At 40.8% G+C, this 17,184-nt stretch overlaps 1 protein-coding gene across 4 annotated transcripts; it reads right to left on the bottom strand.

The window, feature by feature from the left end:
• Nucleotides 1–2,101: 2,101 nt before the first annotated feature.
• Nucleotides 2,102–16,429, bottom strand: TBPL1 (TATA-box binding protein like 1). 4 transcript variants are annotated; one of them, XM_048297865.1, is made up of 7 exons: nt 16,238–16,429; nt 10,318–10,504; nt 9,614–9,696; nt 8,646–8,709; nt 6,838–6,941; nt 6,643–6,737; nt 2,102–3,805 (listed from the first exon to the last, which is right to left on the bottom strand). In XM_048297865.1, exons 2-7 carry the CDS (start codon nt 10,450–10,452, stop codon nt 3,735–3,737), a joined length of 552 nt encoding a protein of 183 aa, XP_048153822.1. In that variant the 5' UTR covers nt 10,453–10,504; nt 16,238–16,429; the 3' UTR covers nt 2,102–3,734. The 4 variants fall into 4 exon arrangements, with proteins under 4 accessions (XP_048153822.1, XP_048153824.1, XP_048153823.1 ...); XM_048297867.1 differs by lacking the exon at nt 16,238–16,429 and adding an exon at nt 16,082–16,116; XM_048297866.1 differs by lacking the exon at nt 16,238–16,429 and adding an exon at nt 15,614–15,812.
• Between the last annotated feature and the right edge of the window lie 755 nt (nt 16,430–17,184).

Raw genomic sequence — 17,184 nt, 5'->3', positions numbered from 1 at the left:
AGCACAACACGGCAAAGGAACAAACGCTAGCTGGTGATGATGGGAAAGGGGTGGGTGTGTGTGTACACACAGAAGTAGAAAGCATCAGCAGCAAGGCCTATTCCAGACTGAGGAGGGGACCTACCTATCTAGAGCAGTAGGAAATGGAGTGATATCCCTGAACATAAGCATACACCACCAGATGCCCTTCATCATCAGAGGTTTTAAAATGTGGTTTTCACATTTTGAGGTTCCCTTGGAGCTAGGACAGGTGGGCACACATTTCAAGGGCTCTTTTATTTGCTATTATTCTCTTCACAACTACCCTGCAAGTTTGGTAGTGTGCTTTTTGGCACTGTTAGGGATTGTTACAAAGGCGTCAAACTGCTAGCATGGATCTAGGCAGCGCTTCAAAAGAATCGGTGCCCATTTTAGTACATTGCAGCTCATTATTAGCTTTCAATTTTGTTCTAAGAGATAGATTTCACACTACGTGACAGTGCTAACAAAGCAAAATGTTCCTCTTTCTCCACAGATAAATTTAGGAGACACATTTTCTTCATAAAAGCTCCAGATATTCACTGGTAGCACTCAAGGGCTTTGTAATTTGATTTGAAGAGGCAAGCCTAATCTATGACAGCTATTGTAGTTATAATGGCCAAATCCTCGTTCATCAGTTTAGGACTACACTTTGTCCCTCAAAACCCATTACAATTTTTTTCATTGTTCAAATACCTTCTGCTTTTTCTTTTTAAAATTGTAATAATAATAACTAGTGTTCCCTAATGGTGGTTTGTTCATTGCTCTGACTATGCACAAAATCCTTTATACGTCAGGAGTGCCAAGGTCCACATTATTTGATACAAACTGGAAAACTTACATATAGCAAGCTTTTCCCTGCTTGCTTTCTGAATTCCCTGACTGTTGAACTCAACTTCCTAATTTCATGGTTATAAGCCCTCTTATAAGCTCAAGAAGTGGGCCCATGGGAATCTCATATGGTTTAGGAATTCCAAGTGCAGGGTGTTGCACCTGGGTTAGGGCAAACCCCAGTACCAACACAGGCTGGGGATGAACAGATGGAGAGCAGCCCTGCCCAGAAGGACTTGGGGTGCTGGTGGATGAGAGGCTGGACATGACCCAGCCACGTGCACTTGGATCCCAGAGAGCCAATTGTATCATGGGCTGTCTCAAAAGCAGCATGGCCACCAGGGTGAGGGAGGGGATTCTGCACCTCTGCTCTGGTGAGACCCCACCTGGAGTGCTGCACCCAGCTCTGGAGTCCCCAGCACAGGAAGGACATGGACCTGCTGGACTGAGTCGAGGAGGACACCAAGATGATTAGAGAGATGGAACACCTCTCCTACAAGGAAAAGCTGGGAATTGGAATTGTTCAGCTGGAAAAGAGAAGACCTAATTGCGACCTGCCAGTACATGAAGGTAGCCTATTAGAAAGATGGACTTTTTACAAGGGCATGTAGTGACAGGACAAGGAAGAACAGCTTTACACTAAAAGAGGGAATGTTTAGATTAGGTATAAGGAAGAAATTCTTTACTGTGAGGATGGTGAGGCACTGGAATGGGTTGCCCAGAGTTGTGGATGTCCCATTCTGGGATGTGTTCAAGGCCAGGTTGGATGGGGCTCTGAGCAACCTTGTCTACTTCAAGGTTTCCAAGCCCATGGCAGGGGGCTGGACCTAGATGATCTTGCAGATCCCTTCCAACCCAAACCATTTTCTGATTCTGACACCTACGTGGAATTCAAAAAGGCTTTTATGAACATACCACTTACGACTTATGGCAAAGTTTTGTTTCTTTCTTTTTGTTCTGAGGGGTTTGGTGAAGCACTTCCCATACTACTCCTTCCTTTGCATACTTTCTGCACAAAATCACTACTGACAGCCCCAAGCTCTATACCACCCCCTCAGGCAGATTAAATCCATCATGCCAGGCATTTGCTTCCTCCAGAAGCTTCCTTTCCACCTTTCTTTTGAAGCTGTGATTTCTGGTACAGTAACAGCTCAGTTTACTATCTTTAGCACCCACTAGGACTGTACATTACCTGTAGCATGCAAGAGAAGTGTTACATTTTCTTCAGTGAGATAGGGAAAAAAGACATACATACATTTATACATATTTATTGTATCTTTTTAAAAGTAGCATTTGCAGTTACTTTTAAGCATTCACCTCTCTTCTGCTTCAAATGTGCACTTATTGAGAGAAACACCTACTGGCTTCCAAGTCCAAGATTAATACCAATGATAATACATGCCAGAATCAAGCTTCATTGCTTGTTGGCAGCTCCTGTCATCAAAACAGTATACAGTAAGACAAGTGTAGAAAAGGTCTGTGTTAATCATTCAGCAATAGGCTGGGGCTGGATTAGTGACCACAACATCATCTCCAGTTGAAGCACAACAATTTTCCTGAAGTTCACATTTAATTTTTTTTCTTTTGCATCGAGTAGGTGGACAAGGCAGTTGTTTTTTCTACAGTAGCTTCATAAGTTGATAAGGTAATTAAGCTATTAGAAAGCATCCAAGGGAGGGCCACGAGGATGGTGAAGGGTCTGGAGGGCAAGCTTTACGAGGAGGGGCTGAGGTCACTCAGTTTGTTCAGCTTGGAGAAGAGGAGACTGAGGGGAGACCTCATTGTGGTCTTCAACATCCTCACGAGGGGAAGCAGAAGGGCAGGTACCAATCTCTTCACTCTCATGACCAGTGACAGGACTCGAGAAAACAGCATGAAGCTGAGTCCGAGGAAGTTTAGTACAGATATTAGGAAAAAGTTTTTCACTCAGAGAGTGGATGGGCACTGGAACAGGTTCCCCAGGAAGTGGTGACAGCACCAAGCCTGTCTGAGTTCAAGAAGCGTTTGGACAATGCTCTCAGGCACATGGTGTGACTCTTGGAGTGTCCTGTGCAGGGCCAGGAGTTGGACTTGGTGATCCTGATGGGTCCCTTCCAACTCAGCATATTCTACGATTCATCCATAGGAAAACACTTGCTGTAGAACTTTCTATTTAGAAATGTCTTCTCTTCATGTAACAGCAAGAAAATACTTGAAGTCTAGCATGTAGTTAAGAGAACTGGGAACAAACCAAATTTCATCCTTGGATAAACATATGTAAATGCTATAGATTTCAATCTAGCCCACGCACAAAGTTTTACACATACTACAAACAGAAACAGAAGGTATCAGCAAAAGACTATTCCTACATTGCTTCAAATTAATTTGCAACTATACAATTTTAATTGTAATATAAAAAGGGAAGTAATATAACAGAACAGGTATGAAGAGAAATATTTTCCAAACTTTTATTTGTGCACATTCATCAGGTGAAAAAGATAACTTTTACAGCTTCTTTGGTGCCCAATATTCAGCATACAAAAATGTAAAAGACTATTCACAAATAAAACACAAGCTCAAGCTAAAAAAAAAAAAAAGTCTTAAAGGTAGTGCACATCGTGACAGCTTTGCTTATGAATACACAGAAATTACTGCAAAAATAAATAGAACGTCTTTTTAAAAGCAGCAATTTCATATCTTGTAAACTTCTGTTTTTACAATACAGCACTGTTAAGAGTAAAATCCAAAAGAACTGGAGTCTATACTGTGGCCATGAGCAAGTAAAAGAGTCTGTATTCCTCTGCTATGGTTGGTCCAGTTTTCCTTTTTGCTTTTAGTCCAATGTGCAGCAGTCTCTGAAGGTGCTCGGTTAGGGAACCTAACCATCAAGTGGTGAATTACAAAATTTATTTCCTGCTTTCAAACACGAATGGATAAATCTGTTCCACAGCACTGGCAACAGCCTTTACATTTGGCCCTGAGACATAGTTTAAAAAAAAAAAAAAGGCAGTAGGAAGAGAAAAATCAGAGAATCAGAAATTAAAACAACAACAGTATCTTTAAAAAAACCTTAATATTATTAGCAATCACAACTTCATACCATAGACAATAATAATTTCTCCCCCATTTCTCCTAACTTAAGAAAGTTTTTCTCTGACCACTTTTCATGTGAAAGTCTTTTCTTGTGACTAAATCTGCAAGATATTCTACATTGATCAATGGACTGACTACAAATAAATAATACTGTCATTTAATTTCATAACAACTTGGCTGATTTTCAATTTACTGGCTTAAACAGCCCAGAGAAGAGGCTGAGTGCAGAGGTAAAAGAAGTTCTTTTACTTATGTGAATCTTCTAGGAATTTGTATTTCTTCAAGCCTAGCCATTTTTAGCTCTTGCTTTAAAAATCTACCAACAAAAAGCTACTGTTAAACAGTGCTGGATTTAAAAGAAGTTCATTTCAAGCAAGGTTATTTTAGGTTTGAAAATGATAGACTATTACTTTCTATCCTGGGTTTTGCAAATAGCTTCATCATTGATCTCAGGACAAAACCTGCAAGCCAGGGAATGGTTTTATTGTCTCAGGATGAAGCATATGAATGTTATCTAACATGATTTATGAGCATCCAGGCAAAGAAAAGGAAAAACGACCTAGCAATGCTTTCTGGTGGTACTAGACCACTTTACGCAATGAAAAATTAAGACTGCAAATAAGTGAGCAGTAACATGCCAGAAGATATTAACTCTGGATAGAAGCTTGTGATGCAGATAAAGGAGAACAGTAATTTCTCACATGCTTTGATGAGTGCGAACTCAGGGTTTTTGGAACCCCACTTTAGACTTCAAAAGTTTCTTCCAAGTATAGAGAACTGTTCAAAATGACTCCCAAAACCAGTAACTTAAGCATAAGTTACTTGAGTAATTATTGTTTTACATGCTCAGTCAGAAAGCAAATGGACGAGAATAGGATTCTTCCTGTGTTTTCCAAGTGGTCGAGTGAAGCACTCAGCGAAAACAAGCCTGGTGAAAGATACCTGTCTTCTGGGTAGATACTGCACCCTCCTTAAATTTGGCTGCTATTAGAAATGAAGGTTCTCAAGAAAGCCTTCTAAAAGTGAGAATATGAGTAGGCAAATCAGCAAAAAAGTGCTACTCTCTGTAAGGCTGAAGAGTTGTGAAAACTGGATCATCATTCTATGGCATATAAGAGAAGGAAAAAAATGAATGAAACAAAACAAACCTCCTAAACCATCCCCTCATTGCTCATTTTGGAGCAAAAGAAATAATATTTCTATCTATTACATGCCAGTGATTTTTAGTAGCTTTTACCAATGTAACCTAATCTTTTTATACTTTTCCCACTAAAAGAACCCACCTTCCTGGGTTTTTTGTAACATTTCTAATTACATATCTCAAACAAAATTCTCTGAGTCAGAGGTATTATAAGTACTAGTACTACAGAAATATGAATCTTTAAAAGAAACTTCATCTGAATGCACTTGAGAAGGAGTGCAGTAAGGCTGAAAAGTAATTTAAAACATTTTTAGAATAAGAAGTGTAAGACCCTGTACATTTTTTTTGTCTAGAAGAGAGGCAAAACAGAAGCCTACAAAATCAACAGAGGTCTGAGATATTTCAAACTCGCTGCACTATAAGGATGCAAAACTTTTATGTTTACCATATTTACCTTCATATTTGAAAGGAAAATTCTGAAAATATGAAAGTGATTTTGTAAGTAATGAAGTAATAAGAATCTTAAAGAGAAGCTGAATCTCATTAGGAGGCTGACAAGACATGCTGACAGCTTTTTATTACTGCAGTGATACTAAGGCTTCTTATTTATTTTAAATTTAGTTTCTAGTTTTGGCTAGACCAGTTGCACTGTTCAGAACACATACTGCAATGCTGAAATATTTTTTAGCCCTTTATTTTTAGATTACTAAATCTGATGGAAGTTTGTCTTCTTTAGAAAACACTGCTTCCAATATTTTGCGGGAAATGTTCCGCATAAACCTACATATTTGTTAAGGAATTAAGATGTGAAAATAAAAAAAAACCCTTACCCAGCTTCTGAACCAGTAGCTGAGCTCTAACAACTGCAAGACATAATTCCTGCTAAAGTGATACACAATTATTTTTTTGGTTCTGTAGTATTTTAACGTGTATTCTCTGAAAAACCTGACTTCTTGTACCTGGACACTGATGGAGGACACCTCACAAGCAAACAGGAAAGAGAATGAAAAATGAAAACGATGAAGAGAGAGGAAAAAAATGGCACGGCCTCTCCAAGACCCAGGACAATCATGTCTCAGATTACATGGGAAAAATCACTGATGCCTGTGATTCAGTGGTGGTTCTCTCAGCTGAGCTTTAACAGAAGAGAGCACAAGTCTGAAGAGCTGCAAACATTGGTCAACTTCATTTATGACAAATTGCTAAGCTCTCCTATGAGTTTCCATAAATCTCCAGTTTGGAAATATGTATTTATGAAAGGGATGTTAATGCTAAATGCAGTGTAGTTAACAGCACTACAAAAGGAAGAAAAAAGGAAAAATATTCAAATTTGGTTTCATAAAAGAGCCAGACTGTGTACATTCAGTCTAACTAATTTTCTGAACCTACCAATAATAACACTTTCTCTACAACTCTTCGGGCACTTTCACTCAAAAACAAACTAGGTGCTAGCACTGGGAAACTACATCTTTTCAGCATTATCTTTTGACTGTTTTAAACATCTTGCTTTCCCAAACCTACTGGCTCTAAAGTTAAATATTCCCAACAGGTTAAATACTTATTTTTTGACATTAAAATACCTGTAACTGTGATACTGCCTGTGGAAAAAATCTGTAAGGTAGCTCTGAGAGATTTTATTCTGTAACACACGGCAGGATGAAGTTCTGGTTCATAACTAGAAAACAAAATGAAAAGTAAAAAAGAGAGACCTAGAACTGAAAAATAAAAGCTTAAGAAGCATATCAGGACGAAAATTCTTTAAAATCCTACCGTACCTCGCATGAGGTCTGTTATTCTTCGTAAATTCTGGCAATCTGATCTCAAAGGGCATGTTGCACACTGCTAAAACATTCACCACTTTAAAATCTGTGAAAATTACCTTTTCAAAAGAGAGGAAAAAAAGACATTAAAAATTTACTTTACAGCAAGTCAGATGTATGGGTTGCAGAAAAAAAAAAGACAATGGTACTACTTTGGATATTTTGATGAGTCAAAATTAAAACCTTGAGACTGATGCCTTTCTAACAGGCGTCAAAACAGTACTTAGTGGACTCAGATCATTTACATTATCCTTCTGTGGTGGAGTAACTGCTGAACTAGATACCTCACAGTTGTATCATGGTCACTACAGCAGTATGGTTGTAGTGCAGTTTAAGAATGAGACACAGAAGCAACTCAAACTGCTGTACTAAACACCTCCCCACTGAAAAGAAACTAAATTTAACAGCTCATGGAACATCAAAGTAAGCAGAGAAAAAGCTTAAATATTGTTGCAAACTTCTTTAACGCCTTGTTGCTATACACCATTTTTATTAAAGCTAAGAGTAAGACAAAAGGTGATAGCTGTTTTGCTTTAAATGTCCAGTGGCCAGTAAAGCAAACTTTCTACTCTGTAACTTTCTGAAACCCAACTCAAACTATTTGCTTTCAGTTATTCTTTACCATGGACATTTTAGATGATGACAAAATAGCCAACAGACAACTGCTATACAAAGAAACCGCACTGCTGAGAGGTCAGTGTTGGCAGTGTCACTGGGGAAATTTTTACTCATTTTCTGAGATTGCCTAAACTTTAAATAGCCATTCTTCTTCAGTCTATACTTTTTAGAAAGATATTTAGAAAGAAGCAACTTAGCCTTAGATCAAGTTAACCTTCAAAATACAAACTGCTCACTTTATGATAAAACTTGGTGTGTCCACCCTGGAAGCACTGTTCACCTCACTGACTTAACGTTCCATTCCAACTTTAGGAAGCTGGGTCCAAAGTACACATTTGTGACAGTAAGAGCGTCACACTTTTGCTGGGGTCTGATGCAGCATTACCAGCATAGCCTGCCACCACTGCCTTTATGTAATACCATCAAAAGGAGTCTCTCCCTGAAAACAACAGTTACTGTGTCTATTTAATTGTCTGTCCCCAAACTGAACCTGTGTGTAAACAGCACAACAGACTATCAGGAAGTTTTAGAGTTACCAAATCGTGTCATTTTAAGTCGTTCATGTTGCTGTTTTTCAACCCTTACTGTGAAATGCAAGTGGTGCTCCTGACTAGTAATGTTCATCCAAGCCCAGATAAAAGAGGGTGTTTCCTGTCCTAAGTATTTTATTTGGCTTATTTCCAGCTGTGCAACATGACAGTGCAGAAACACTTTTTCCCCTCCCTCTTTAAGAGGCTCACACTTGCACTTATTAAGATGGAAACGTATCTGCTATTCCACCAGAAATGAGTGAAAATTATGTTCAAATGACAGTAAAGTTTCAGTACTTTTTCCAAATAAATCTTTTGAGATACTGTAAATTCTATCTAAGAAACATTTGTGGGTGATTCATATATTAAACCAAATTTGTTGTTCATTATCCAGTGAAGAAGCACTACTCTGAGCTGCCAAACCAAACTGAAATCTACAAAACAAAACAGCTTCTCTTTAACCAGCATCTGGAAAACGTATGCTGACACAAAAGGGGCATCTGAGTGAAAACACGCTTACTGCTAAACTGTTATGCTCCCTCTTCTTTGTTTCTTTCTAAAAAATGAACTAGCAGCATTGCTTGAGTCATGCAAGTCCTTTTACATCAGAATTACCTGAAAACCTAGTTTCTGTAGACTACGAGCTAATCGTCTGGCACCAAATTTAGCTTCCTCTTCACTAGAAAGGAGAAAGAAAAGAATCTAGCATTAACAGAAATAGAGTAAACAGCTGTACACACACACACCACAATAGGTACTCAGACTACAAAATGAATCATTATATAATGTAGCACATCAGCCATGATCTCATGGACAGCCTTCCCTTTATCTGGCTGTGTTACATTTTAACTAGACAGACATTCAAATGGAGTCCTTCATGCCCTGTTTGAAGAATATCTTGGTACTTGGCTCCAGCTGAAGTGAGACATGTTTTGGTCATACATGATTTTAAGTACCCTTAATGGATAAATAAGATCATGGGTAGTCTGGAGTTAACATCCTGAACAATCCTCTTTCATTTTGGAACAGAGATCATACACAGAAAGTATGCAAATTTACTGTTGTACCTTACCTTATCCTTACTTCAAAATGCAGACACGTCTTAAAGGAATTCAGCTGTTAAGAGTTAAGTGAGTCTCAGATGCATTTGAACTGAGAGTCTGCTTTTGCTTCTTTCCAGTCCCTCAACACTATAAAACTTGATTAAATTCAGGTGGGGTTTTGTGAAAAAATAAAGTGATATCCTCAAGAAAGGTCATCCCTTCCCAAGTCTCAACTTCTAGGTAAATACACAGAATTCTTAAAGACTTCCCAAATCTCTTTAGGATATTCTTAATAAGGCAGTTTTCCCTGCTGCTCTCTCAAGAAGGCTAAACTGATATTGTTTAAGATTTCAACACTATCTGAGGCAGACACTTCACGCAGAAAACTTCCTCCCAAATACGTAGCTTGACAGGGATCTTCATGTGATCCAGTGTGAGCAAATCTAACCAGTGGCAAGTACCACCTCTTCTACATTTACAATGTTGTATTTTAAAATACACAAGGATCTAGAGCTAAAGAAAGAATCGTCATGAACTCACCTTGTGGCTCCTGTGCAAATAACTTTTCCTGAGGACCAAATTGTGGCCGTAATCCTAGGTTTCCTAAGCTTCATTAAAACCTTCTAAAAAAGAAAAGTGGAAAAATTGGAAATTAGCAGTAATTCAATTTCATACTGGAAAAAAAATTATCTGTTACCCAAATCAACTAAAGTTACACTAAAACTTCCTTTATTTCGGATAGTCTTGAACTGCTCCTTTATCTCTTTCAGTAATTAAAAAACCCTAGATCCTGAGAAGAGCAAAATAAGCATGAAATGTATCAGCCAATGATTTGGTGTACACAAAATAGATTAAATTAAGGTATTTTTCACTGAATAAAAAGCTGAAAACCACGAGCACCATGCTGAGGTTTTTTCTCATTACAGTGAGTTGGCATTGCTGACTCCATATCAAGATATATTTTCTTGACACAGACATCAAATTTTGGGAGGCAAAACAGACCCTGAGGTGTAAGAGGCCTCATCCCAATATTCACCTCACTACATGCTGTTTCCTGAGACAGCATTTCATCACTCCCATTACTGCACATGTAGTGTATTACTGACTAAATACCTACCACAAGAGAAATAGAGAAATAAAATTCTGCTTTTCTCTATCCGCCATACACAGGTATCAGGCAGAAGAATGTTTAGCTTAAGGAACATTTCTAAAAACAGATAATTGAGGTATGCTGAATCTCTTACCCCAACATCACGCTTGTATATCACATTTGCTCCCTCTAATGCAATCTTCCTCAAGTTTAAATGACATCTTGTTCTAAAAACACACACTACATTTGTGATTAAAATGTCCAGTGCAACATCACTGTCCGCATCCATTGGGGTGATTTACAACTCAATTTTCCCACCAGCTCACCACGAAGATCACATCCTGAGAAGCAAAAATGATAAAATTAAACATACCAATAGCAATCTGCCTATTAATGCCACTGTATACATTTGCCCCTTAAAAGAGACAAGAAGCAGAAGTGACTACACTGACTCACTTAACAGTGTGAGGGGAGGGCGAGTGTCTACATCCTTTGTGCTAGAAAATAGGAGGTAACTTGTTCAAAGCCATGTTGCCAGACTTAATAGAAATGAAATGCATATACATATATATATGTAAAAGAATATTTTAAATTGCCAGTTAAATATGTTACAATTCTTACCAAGTATATTAGGACACTGTAAAGATTACTGAAACTTCTTCCATAGCTCCAGTGGATAATCTTGCCTCAGCTCATTTGAGGATGTCATTAGACACCTCAGGAAAATGCACTTCTCTGACTGAAGTTGATAATTCTGAACAGTTTAACATTTGTGTTGGAATGGATGAGCCTACAAATAACTTTGAACTAACACAGGTTACACAAACTGCAGTCTGTAGACAGCCTGCTGCCACAGCTTTCCCATCTTCATCCAGCACTCTTGGCCTATCTTTCCCAATAACAGCTTAAAGCAAACTATACAAAATGGTGGCAGCAACAAGCCTGGGCTGACCCTCTGCACTGCCCATAGGAAAGCATTGTCTGGGCAGAGAGAAATCGAGTGTTTCTGAGGAAAAGCACGGGTAACTGAAGGCACAGGATGGCCACCCAGTACATGTACTGCAAACCTAAGGCACCCAGGAAGCATCAAGGCTGCCCATGCACATCAAAGGCGACACTCCTTACACACACCTCAACTGGGAAAAAGAATCCTAACACCAGGAGTTGGGCTACCACTCACTCCAGCCCAAGAACACCGACATGTCTTCAGTAACCATACAAAGCCAAGACAGCAGACATCTCGAATAGATCTCAGGTGAAAAAAAGGAGAGGAGAAAAGAATAAGATCATTGGTACACAGTGAAAAGGACTTACATAAAAATTTTAGCAGTATTTCATCCAAAATAAACAAAAAGGAAAGCAAAGAATAAAATCAAAGAAAACGTGTCACATAAGCGAAATGTTCCACATGGTCATTACCATGGAAGAAGCAGGACACCATGCAGCAAGAACAATAACATACCTAACAGACCATAAATATTTATATCACTTTAAATGTTTTGGCCTTACGTTCCATATTAGAAATCTTCAAGATAGAATACTGATGTTATTATCAGTATTTTCATCTGACTACAACTCCCTAAACATCGTGCCATAGTCTATAATTGAGAACTCAAGGTGCATCTTTGACTACCCCTCACTGACAATACAGAACTAACAAACTACATGGCAGACGTGCACAACGTACTGGGTCAGCTGCTGTGGTGGTTACTGCTTACACTCTGCAGCTTGTTTCCTGCTGAAAGAACTATTCTGTAATTGTTGGCTTGTCCAGTATAAGAAAAGGCAAGATGGATGATAATACAGAAAAGAGATGAAGAAACAGCAAGAAGAAAACAGAAAAACCAAAGGTTATGTGTGGGGGTGGAGGGAATGCAGGAAAAGAAGAGAACAAACAGTAACTAATTAGTACTCCCAGATCTCTTTTTTATTGAACCAAAAATTACATGAATCCTCAAAGTTAGAGATTACTTATCCCATCTGGTTTTGATGGACTACTACAGATTGGGCAAGTAATTTATGGCACCAGATCCAAAGATAGCACATGTGCAGATTTTGAATGGCATGCAGGCAGGGCCATCACGGAGCTGGAACCCATGGCATTTTCAGAGAGGCATTTGTTTTCCACCCTGGCTCCAGCTCCCGGCTCTTGCTGAGTTCATTTACTGGAACCCAGGAAAGATTGTCAACAAGATACCTCCAATCAGTAGTGTCTCCTAATTATCAGCAAGCGCCTGCTGGCACACTGAGCCTCTACATTCTGAAAGAACACCACCATCACGCATAACACCCTTGAAAGGTTGCTAACATCTAAGCAAACCACAGTACCGTATGATAATGTCCCCATAAAATATGGCTTATCTTAAAAAGATCCAGGGAGGAAAGTCACGTGCTCATTCAGAACAAAGGGAAAAGTGGTTGAAAAGAGAGGAAAATTACAATTTAAAAGGAAAAGATCTATTATTAAGGCAAAAAGGCGGCTGTGGAGCTGTCAGCAAGGATGTTTTCAGCAATTACAATGTATCTTGGTTAGAAGTACAATCTACTTGTACAGATTTTAAGGGTACAAAAATTACACAGATTACAGTGGTATACCCCTATTTTAATTAGCCATGCTCTGAAAGCCCAAGACAACAGACACTAAGAGAGGGGCTTTTTAATTTGAAATTGTATATATTATGTCAATGATTTCGAACACACCCATTCCTATCAAGATACAAATACAATGTTAAAACTTTTCCAAGGCATGGTTTGGAAAGATTGGGTAAACCAAAATGTTTCTAGGCTTGGATACTTGTGATCAAGCAGTACGCAAGTGTAACCTATCACAATCTTTGACTTAAGCTTTCATTTTAATGTCTCACACCTTACCTACAACAAAGAAAAAAAATAATCTAGAGAGAAGATGTCCTGTTACCTTTCTTTGGGAAGGCTCAAACAACTTCAAATTCATAGGAACCATGAGAACAAGAGCAAGTTAAGCTTTTTTAAAAAATAAAAATACATGGACTACATAAAAAAAAAAAAATCTGAGGAACATACTTACAAAAAAGGTCTAACAATGTTCAAGAAAGAAAGATGTTCTTATTTACACATATCTCCAGCAGCATGACCAGCTGGAACATTCTGATCCTCCTCTTTCCCAGTTGTCTCTGGTATTCTCTGCTATTCATACACGCTACCGGAGCACCAACTGTTATTTCCCAAAACCTGAATTTCTGCATTTCTATATCTTTTCTGCAAAATGGGGAAAATAGTGCTCCTTACATATAAGCCTATTTATATTCCATACTTACGCAGTTACACTTGCAGAACAGAGGTTAAGTGGAAACCAAACATCTGGTTCTTTCCAGTTCTGGGTTTGCAAATGCTTAAGTTGATTTTATTGAGCTCAGCTTGGGTTTTGTTGATTAATTCTGCCCTTTGAAGGTTCTCTCATCTGAACTGTAGAATTTTGGCAGTCTAAATCTCATTTCCAAAATGATGTTTTGCCAGCTAATGCTAATTTAATAATAGGTTAAATTTGAAAATAATTTGTCTACATGTACAGCATTTCTTTTAAATTATGTACTTCATCTGACTTTCTCCAACATAAGAAACTAGCTAACTTTGATTTCAAGTTGTTTTGCACCAGCGTAACACAATCTAACCCGACAGAGGAAACAAGTTTAAATACATCTCTGCAGAAGTTTGCATTATTTTGTTTTATTGGGGAAATTTTAGAAGTTTGTTCTTGCTTTTCAACATAGATTTCAGGGATACACCTGGAATATTACCCTAAGAGAAAAAAACCAAACAAAACAGGAAGGAAAAAAAAGTAGATGGATTAAGCACGATCATGAACACAAAAATAAAAACAACAACAAAAGCTAATGCAAGGATATTTGACACTGTAATGTATCCTACACTGAAACTAGAGAAACTCCACAGAATAAGAAATACTTTGGAGGGAGGAATGAACACAAAAGTTCTTAAAGCATTACCTATACATCCACTGTTAGAACTATGGACATACTATTTTAGATGCTCTATAAACACACGTGAAGACAAAAGGCCCTGCACTGAAATCTTACAATCTAAAAAAAACCAGCACTCTGTCTTCAGAAAGTTCCAAACCAACCACAGCACCATCATCAAAGAAAGAGGAAAGGCACTTGGGATGGGGTATATAAACAAAGTATTATTTTAAGCTCTTGACTACCTTTGATCCAAGAAACTCAGAGCTATAAAGGTAGATGGGGGATATCTAACAATGGTTATGTTAATGTCAGAACAGTTTAATAAACACCTTTTTCACCAGCAGTCTAAGTATAAGCAACTTCTACTGGTTATTTTTAACCTTTCTCCAAAGCAGTTCACAAACTGACCAGCTCCACAAACAAGTCCAACAGCCCAGCTGAAGGGATATTGATCATTACTGCATCAGTAGACATTTGTCAAACTAATGCCTGAAAGGCATCTTTGAAGAAGTTAACATGAACCGCTGCAGGATGTTTCCATATGGGAATGGAGAATAAATAAAGCCTTTCAGGAACGGGGAGAGTTGATTACATCCTTCCACTGAAGGTGTACTTTTAAAGATTTATGTTCAGCCCCTCAGAAAACAGGTCCATATGAAACGTTGGAGGTGACAGACCTCTGAAATCTGCTTGAATCCTTAGACACAACATAGCCACAGTGGCAGGTGAATGATTCCCTGAAACCAAGAGCAACATATGGATGTGTAGAACATCCTCTGGTCCAAACAACTTTCTTAGTTACTGAGCCAGTGGGGCAAGCTTTTACTTTCTGTTGCAACGGCAAGTTAAACTGTGCCTAAAACAAAAGGCCATCTTCAAGCCACTATTCTCACCTTTCAGGATTTGCACAGTCATGACTATTTATATTTTGGTGGAGAAAATTTTCAGATACAAGCAAAGCCAGTATCAAAGCAGGGATTTGTTCAATTAGATCAATGCACAGAATGATAATATCAGCTATACCATAAGCAAGTAGCACCTCAAACCTGCTGTCAAATCTCTTGGATAAGCCTACTGCATCTCCGTGGGGTCATACAACACAAATCCATTTGCAAGAATAAAACCAAAGAGTGTATAGAGCAAGACAAGAAAGCATATTTTAAATAATTCATAACAGGCCATTTTCCTCAAATCTTTCTCTCATCAAAAGGTCCATTCATATTCAAAAAAAGATGCACTTGAACTCAAGTTTGTGCCATTTTTCCCTCAGAACATCCAGGAATACCTTAATGCCAAGCATTAAGAAGAGTCCTTTTGGTCTTTAAAACATGTGGAAAATCATCATATGCAAGACAAAAGTCTGAAACAACAAGTTCAGTGGCCATTCCAATTCGATGAAACGTCGTAAGAAAAGTAAAAATGTTTAGCTGTAACAAAATATTTTAAGGCAACGGGTAAGCTTCTCACCCCCTCCCAGTCAAACATTTTTACCATTTGCGTGTCCCAGCTGAGGAAGCACGAGTACCCTTCCTATCCCGCTGCTGGGAATCTCACTCAAAGCCCTACATGCACCAGCGTCACAACGCTCTGGTCAACAGCTAGTTCTCCCCGCTCAACCCCAGCCCGAAACTTCTGCGGCCGGCACGGCACAAACAAAGCGCAGGCAGCAAGGCGGCCTGGCCACGCCGGGCTCCGCCGCTCGGCAGCGCCGGCTTGTGCGGGCATCGGCCGCCGCAGGGCACGGGGCCGCCACAAAGCCCTCGGGGCCGGGCGCGGGCCGGCCAGGCTAGTCGGGGAACGGGCCGTTCCCCCGCAGGATGCCCTGCCCCTTCCTCTCCCTCCCTGCCCCGGGGGCCCCGGCCACGCACACCCTCCAGCCCCGGGCGCGATCGGCACCGCGGCGGGAGGCGCCGGGAGGGCCGCGGCGAAGCGGGGGAGGGCCCGCGCCGCCTCCCTCACCTCGGCCGGGCAGGGGCGGCGGCGGAGAGGGGCGGGACGCGGGGGCCCAGCGGCGGCGGCGGCGGCGGGTGCTGCCGGGCAGGGCCCGCGGAGCCGAGACGCGGCGAGGGGGAGGAGGAGGAGGAGCGCGGCCCGTCGGCGGGTGGCGGCCGTTACCGTGCGGGCGGGCGGCCGGGCGGCGGTCGGGGCAGGGCAGGGCAGGGCGCAGCGCGGTGCCGGTCGGTGGGTGCCAGTCACCCGGCGGCGTTCCGGGTGCTGGGCCGACTCCCCGCGACAATAAACATCCCCCGGCGCCGCGGGCATAGACGCGGCGCGGCTAGAGCGGCCGCCGGAAGTCACGGCGGCGGGAGGGAGGGAGGGGAGGAGGGGAGGGAGGGGGCCGCGCTTGCAGGGCTTCCGCTGTCGTCCGCCGCCCCCGGAGGCCCGGGTACAGCCCGGGACGGGCCCGCGGTGCGCGGCTTCTCACGGAATCACGGAGCGGGTCATGTCGGAAGGGACCGCAGTGTGTCATCTGGTCCAACCTCACTGCTCAAGCAGGGTCGTCCCAGAGCGCATGGCACAGGATTGCGTGCAGACGGTTCTTGAGTATCTCCAGTGAGGGAGATTCCACAACCTCTTTGGATAACCTGTTCCAGTGCCTCGTCACCCGCACAGTAAAGAAGTTCTTCCTCATGTTCATCTGGAACTTCCTGTGCATCAGTTGCTGCCATTGTCTCGTGTCCTAAAGCTTGTAAAACTGATAACAGGCTTCAGCTCGACCACGTCACCTCTTTAGCTTGCTACAGCCCCCTTGGTCTCTGGCTTGGCCGCTCCACACGTATTCTGACTAAACCGAGTGGTCAGCGTTGGTCTGACAGAAGCCAGCAGGCATTAGAGCTCACAGCAAGAGCACGCTGCCAGTATTGCTGCTCCATACATGCCTGTTGTACTGCAGCAGGACTCTGGTCACTGCCTCCTGTCTTAAAAATTACTTGATTTTTTTTTTTTTTTTTTTTTAATTTAAAGTGACTTTATTTGGTATTGAAGGGATAGTCCACAGCAGTAAACCGTGGGAGTTTGGTGTGTGAGCAGGCTGCTCACTCCAAGTGAAAAAAAGATAAGAG

This window comes from Corvus hawaiiensis, chromosome 3 (assembly GCF_020740725.1).
Source record: "Corvus hawaiiensis isolate bCorHaw1 chromosome 3, bCorHaw1.pri.cur, whole genome shotgun sequence".
Classification (NCBI taxonomy): domain Eukaryota; kingdom Metazoa; phylum Chordata; class Aves; order Passeriformes; family Corvidae; genus Corvus; species Corvus hawaiiensis.
This window is presented reverse-complemented; position numbering and strand designations above follow the sequence as displayed.

What these genes read in the sequence shown, in the direction of transcription:
- TBPL1 (XM_048297865.1), bottom strand. Translation starts at nt 10,452, where the DNA reads ATGGATGCGGACAGTGATGTTGCACTGGACATTTTAATCACAAATGTA. An exon ending in TATACAAGCGTGATGTTGGG is followed by an intron (nt 9,697 to 10,317) that starts GTAAGAGATTCA and finishes TTTCTTTTTTAG; the next exon opens with AAGGTTTTAATGAAGCTTAG. An exon ending in AGGCAGTATCACAGTTACAG is followed by an intron (nt 3,806 to 6,642) that starts GTATTTTAATGT and finishes ACTATGTCTCAG; the next exon opens with GGCCAAATGTAAAGGCTGTT.